The 6,803-nt window shown below is 38.6% G+C and overlaps 1 protein-coding gene and 1 non-coding gene across 2 annotated transcripts; both read right to left on the reverse strand.

The window, feature by feature from the left end:
* Window positions 1–1,460: 1,460 nt before the first annotated feature.
* Window positions 1,461–2,792, reverse strand: LOC120013511. Its single transcript, XM_038865344.1, has 3 exons — window positions 2,684–2,792; window positions 2,118–2,391; window positions 1,461–2,019 (listed from the first exon to the last, which is right to left on the reverse strand). Exons 2-3 carry the CDS (start codon window positions 2,382–2,384, stop codon window positions 1,666–1,668), a joined length of 621 nt encoding a protein of 206 aa, XP_038721272.1. The 5' UTR covers window positions 2,385–2,391; window positions 2,684–2,792; the 3' UTR covers window positions 1,461–1,665.
* A 3,275-nt stretch (window positions 2,793–6,067) lies between these two features.
* On the reverse strand, window positions 6,068–6,177 carry LOC120013994. The gene has a single exon (XR_005471528.1). It is a non-coding gene; the product is annotated as a small nucleolar RNA R71 (small nucleolar RNA).
* Between the last annotated feature and the right edge of the window lie 626 nt (window positions 6,178–6,803).

Genomic DNA, 6,803 nt, shown 5'->3' on the forward strand with positions numbered 1-6,803 from the left:
ACTGGATCTATCACTCCCCTATATACCGGAGGATTCGTCTTCCGTAACTCGGCTAGCTCTTTGATCGACGTATCAATCGCCAAAGGAGCTACATGTGCCTCCACAATCTGTCCTGCACCCTCCTGTAACTCACCTAAAGTCAGAACCTGCTCTGAAACCTCAACAGGAGCCTGTAATGCAGCTGGCACTGGAGCAGTCATCTGTGTCACAAGTCCTGTAACAGTCTGCCCAAGAGCTCGTACCAATTCAGTAACATCCTGAACCTCCTGTCGTAAAGTAGTAATAACTGCCTCTACCCCCTGTGGTGCTAGATATCCCTCCTGATCCTCCCCAATATCATCCACTGGATCTATATTCACTCGCCGTCTGCCCCCACCTCTCCCACGTCTTCCGCCCCTACCACGTCTCGCACCCCTACCTCTCCGTCCCCGCCCCCGCTCTAATGGAGTCACCTCAGGCATACCCACCTCATCTACCCCCTAAGGCTCATCCGCCTCATGTTCTCCTCTACCCCGTCCATATCCTCGCACCCGAGTACTACGTGTGTCAACCATATCTGGAAAATATAACACACATATACATAAATCTAAAACAGGAAACACCAAAAGTAAAAACTCACCAGGTCAGCCGGGAAACGCATGATGTGTAGCCAACAAAATAACCTAGGTAACCCAACCACTGTAAGTTTTTAAACCTACAGCTCCGATACCAAACTGTCACGCCCCTCTCTCCTAAGATATACCGAAGTATACCTATACCACAAGAACGTGACTGGCAGGGGACACCCCATCCCCCGAACCAGATCCCAAATCTACAACTAAACCCAACAGACATAATCATAATAATAATAAAAACTACCATAATATCCACAAAGTACATCCACCTATGTACATATACAACAGCGGAATAATAAAATATATCTACCCGATACCAAACCGTATAGTATCTACAAATACAATACAATAAGTTCTCACACCCACTAAAGAGTCAGCCCAAGGCTACACACCAGCTCACGCATCCCGCTGCCGACCGCCATCACCTACATCCAACTCACCTGAAAGGGGATAAAGAAGAGGGGTGAGCCACAAAGCTCAGTAGGGCGTAGAGAGGAAACGCCAATATCCATAAATAATAGTAATAAATCTAGAAATGTAATGCATAGTATGCAATACAGTAAATATACATCCATCAGTAAGTCAACCAAATAGCACAATAGCCGATAAGGCTAAACAACTAGGGGTGTGCATCGGTCGGTCGGTTCGGTTATTATCATGTTTTTAACCTAACCAAATTTTTTCGGTTAATTTTAACCATCTAACCAAACCAGTATTTTTTTGAGAGTTAACCATCGGTTCGGTTAACCTAAAATTTCAGTTTAGATTTCGGTCGGTTCGGTTAATTTCAAATATTTTGGGCCAAAGGCAAAACCCAAAGAGAAAGCACAAAAGCCTTATATTTTGGGTCAAAGCCCAAAATATGACATATATAACATGACAACCACAAAATATGAAAAATAAAGATAGTCCATAAACTCCATACAAAACAAATACAATTCAAAGCAGTAAGCCAAATATTGATATGGCATTAGATGGCTCATTGGATCCTCCCCCACAATGCCTTTGTCATCACAAACTTCAGTGCAAATAAAACATTCACAAACCTTCTTCATTTCAACTTTAATTTCTCACTATCATGGCATTCAATAATGTCCCTAGCAGTTGTCCAACGAGAAGGCATAATAAATCTAGGACAAGCAATATTCATAAATTGCTTAAATCCTTCGCCATCAACAAATTTAAAAGGTAGCTCGTCAATAATTACCATTCGCGCAATTGTCATTCTTATTGCTTGTTGATCAAATTTCCAAGGCACTAAGTTCCCCTCACCATGTCTGCCATCAGCATGTTGAAAATGCAGTTCTTGTTGTCGAGGATCACTAGCATTTGAAAACTTCATACATGACTTGAGGTGGTACTTCAACGAGCTTGTTCCATTCGCTTTTGAATCTGAACAAAAAACCTGTTTTCATGGATTGGCCAAATTTGTTAGAACAAAAATATGATATCAATTCTCATCAACATTCAACAGTAAATCATTTTTTAGTCTGGACAGTGTACCTTTTTACAGTGATTGCAAGTACTCTTTTTTTTTTCTATATCCCTTGTGAAGTGTTCCCATACTTCACTCCTCTCCTTAATTGCCTTTCTTTTTCCCTTTAAATTTCCATCTGAATCTGGTTGTTGCTGAGTTGATCCTACTGCAGGGGTAGATGCAGTGCTAGAAGTGTGCAAGTTGTTATTCATTTCATTGATACTAGGCACGGGACTGACAGGAGATGGAGAAGTTATTGTATTCGCTTCAGATTGACCATGATTATTAGCCATTGATAACCTGAGAATGAGATCAAATAACTACCGTGCAGGTGTAGAGAATAAATTCTCTGTTTGTGTTTATTCAATCAATAGTTGCCTCCACTAACACGCATAACAACATATAATTATATAAATTGATTGATAGGTAAAATAAATAAGGTAACTAAAGCTTGCGGTATCAATCAAGTCTTCTTGTTAAGATCCCATGCCAAATAGAAGTGATATGCTATCACACCTACATCACTTATCGACCCATCTAAACACAGAAATACTAACATCCCGAGAAGACTAAGGTGATGCGAAGTTTATACCTTGGGTCATGCAGTGGACTAGCGGTGAAGCAGGGGATTTGGGGAGGCAGCGTGAGACGACCGACGATGCAAAAGCTGGACTGCTGGAGAGTCGTGCGATGCCCGACGCCCGACGCCCGACGCCCGACGGTGCAAGAGCTGAACTAGACTAGGTGGAGATTGGAGAATCGTGGCAGACGAGCAGAGTCGTAGAGAGAAGAAGAAAAACTCAAGATGAAATGTGAATCTGAGATTGGCTGCGTTGCCTTCATTTGGATGTTGCCCTAGATCTGGGCCATTGATCTTTTGGCCCAGAATTATAGTGCATAAATATATTTTATTAAATAATATGATTTTTTAATCATTTATTATATAATCAATAATAAATAATAGCATAGCCTACAACATGATCTTTTAATCATTTATTATATATTTATATTATGTGGAATGTGTTACTAATTTAGCATAAAATATGATTTATATAGTTTAATTAGGCATTTAGGGGCATAGTTTTATAGGTTTAGTGTTTTATCGATTAGGATTTAAGTTTATAACATGACTATAGTTATATAGTTAATATGGTTTAGGGTTTACATTCATAAGGCTTTCTAGGGTTTAGGGTTCTATTTCAAAAAAAAAAAAGGTTTAAGGTTTTATAGTGTTAGAGTTTAGGGTTTATATTATTAGATTATAGTTTTATAGGTTTAGTGTTTTATCGGTTAGGATTTAAGTTTATAACATGACTATAGTTATATAGTTAATAGGGTTTAGGGTTTACATTCATAAGGTTTTATAGGGTTTAGGGTTCTATTTCAAAAAAACAAAACGTTTAAGGTTTTATAGTGTTAGAGTTTAGGGTTAATATTATTAGAGTATAGTTTTATAGGTTTAGTGTTTTATCGGTTAGGATTTAAGTTTATAACATGACTATAATTATATAGTTAATAGGGTTTAGGGTTTACATTCATAAGGTTTTTTAGGGTTTAGGGTTCTATTTCAAAAAAACAAAAGGTTTAAGGTTTTATAGTGTTAGAGTTTAGGGTTAATATTATTAGAGTATAGGTTTATAGGTTTAGTGTTTTATCGGTTAGGATTTAAGTTTATAACAATAACATGACTATGGTTATATAGTTAATAGGGTTTAGGGTTTACATTCATAAAGTTTTATAGGGTTTAGGGTTCCCATTTCAAAAAAAACAAAAGGTTTAAGCCTTTAAGGTTTTATATTGTTGGGACCTTTAACTTGAGGATTTATGGTTTAATGGTTTATAGTATTTGTTTTGTCATATTATTTCATTATCATATTTAATCTTGATAAATATAAATATATAATATATCGAAGGTGTTACATTACATGGTAAATTACTAAGTTTTTACTTGATAACATGAATTAATACTTAATAATTGATGTATATTATATTTATTTTGAATTTTTTATATAAGTAGTAATAGGTTTATTTTTAATTTTTTAGAAGAATATAAGTATTAATAGGTGGAAAATTAATAACATAATTATATATTTATAAGAATAATCATATTATATATCTATACACATATTATATTATATATTATATATTTATATTTATATAATATGTTACATATTCGGTTCGGTTCGGTTAATTTGGTTAATTTTTTTAGTTAACCGAACCATTAACCGAAAACCATATCACTCACAAATCTCTAACCGAACCGCGCAATCGGTTAATATTAACCGATAAATTCGGTTAACGGTCGGTCGGTTCGGTTCGAAAGTTCGGTTACAACCGAAATTTGCACACCCCTATAAACAACACTGGAACCACCCACACTGGTATCCAGAAATCCATACACCAATCCAATCAAGTGAAATGGTAGCCGATAAGACTATCCAACACTGTAACCACCACGTCAATCTCCAAGAATCCATCACACCCCTGGACCCACCCTAATCCCCGTAGGGTGTCTCCCAGTCCAGGTCCACACCGAAACTGGATGAGGATCGGGTATCCCGATAGCATAGCCTACACCAGAGGGCGTCCCCTGTGATGCACCCCATCTCAGACGGTCCACCGGTATATATCCGGTCTGTATATGTATATATATCATCCATCAGAAATCCATATCCGATCATTTGGGCGCCTATATGGGCCCACAATCCACGTCCACATCCACATCCAACACCTCCAATCACCTCACTCTCCGAAAACATACCAACAATGATATATATAACAGGGAATATAAATCAACATGCAAACAGGTCGTATTTCCACCCCCGGAAACCGACAAAACCATAATATCACCAGAGTCCGTAAAACCGGAACTCTAAAGTCACATGCAAGAGAAACGAAACCCCTACCTGGAAATCGGAAAGCAAATACCATGCAAACGTCCCCGTCAACCCCTGACTCCGAAAGTCAACCCGCTTCAAATCTCAACTGAGATTACCGTCTACACCGAAAAACACGACATACGAAAATACAATTAAAATACGGTCGGTCAACGGTCAAACAGTATCGAACCGGGTCAAACAGTGCAAAACTGGTCAAACCGGGTCAAACAGTGGCAAACCGGGTCAAACAGTGTAAAACCGGGTCAAACCGGGTCAGACCGGTCAACAGACCAGTCAACCGAGTCAACTCGGCCTGACTCGGTCAACTCGGCTGAAACCCAATCAACACTACCACCGGAGTTCCGGCCATCCAAACATGTCAAATCTTATATCAAATCGAAGAGCTCGATGAAATGAACTCATAGGTACCTGAAAGAAGTCAAACCGTCGCCGGAATCGACCGGATCGACCAAAAGAAATTCAAGGTGACCGGAACTTCAAACTCCGATATCTCCCTAACCGTAGCTCCGATCGACGTGATTCAAGTTGGGTTATACTCGTCTCGTCAATACGCTTCTTTTGGTACCAACCACAGCCATCATCGTCACCGGAATCGGAAAATCGCTAGGAGAGAGAAAGGCGTACGGGAGAGAGAAGAGTTGTGAGGAAGAGGGTGTATTTGTAAATAGTGAGAAATCTGGGTATTTAACTTATTTACTTAAAACTTCACTGTAGTCCCTGAAATTTTACGAAAATGCCACTCACCAAATGTAAAAATCCAACTAACTAAAAAAAAACATAATAAATCCAATTTAAATCCAATTGGAGTGATTCTTGCGTCTAAAATTTTCTTTTAAAATCCTCCACTTATGAAAAATATTTCCAGATTTTTATCTTAATTTAATTTTTATTCTCTTCAAATAGCGGTTCACCAACACAGAGGTTCCCTCCACCTCAACCACCACGATAAAATACTATGAATAGTGTAAAATTAGATCAGTATATTACAGTTGATGTCCTTGCCTCCCAATTCTATCACCACTTGGGATGAGATAGCGGAGCAATTCTTGACGAAATTCTTTCCTCCGGCTAAGGCGATGCAAAGTAAGGCAGATATCATGTCTTTTGCCCAAAAGGATCTTGAATCATTCTATGAGCCTTGGGAGCGCTTTAAATGAATCATTCGAAGTTGCCCAAATCATGGCCTTCCGGAATGGGTGGTGTATCAAGCCTTTTATAATGGTTTAAGTATGCATACCAAGGAAACTATTGATGCGGCTACGGGAGGTTCATTCATGATGAAGAATCAAGATGAGGCTAGAGAATTACTTGAAAAAGTGGCCAAGACCACTAACTTTTGGTCCTCAGTGAAGGGGGAATCCAAAGCAAGGGGGAAGTTGTAGAGAAGATGAAGTTATATCTACCTTGGCTATTATGGCAAAGAAGATTGATGCATTAACACTAAATCAAGCTCAAGGGGTACATACTATGCAAAACACACCTTCCTATCTTTCTTGTAATTATTGTTATGGATGCTATCCTACGGGGGATGTATTATTGCTTCTTCTTCTAAATCTAGTGAGCAAGTGAATGCCATTCGTGGAGGTCATTTCAATCAACCCCGCAATGATCCTTATTCCAATTTCTATAATCCGGGATTTAGTAATCACCCCAACTTCTCTTGGACCAATACTCAAAATGTGCAAAATCCTTAACATCTAGTGTAGCCCCAAGAGAAGAAGAGGGATATTGATGAAATGTTCTCAAAGCTAGCTGGAGGCCTAGATACACTTACAACTCATACCTCCCAATTTATGACAAAGACGGAGCAAT

This window comes from Tripterygium wilfordii, chromosome 13 (assembly GCF_013401445.1).
Source record: "Tripterygium wilfordii isolate XIE 37 chromosome 13, ASM1340144v1, whole genome shotgun sequence".
NCBI lineage: Eukaryota > Viridiplantae > Streptophyta > Magnoliopsida > Celastrales > Celastraceae > Tripterygium > Tripterygium wilfordii.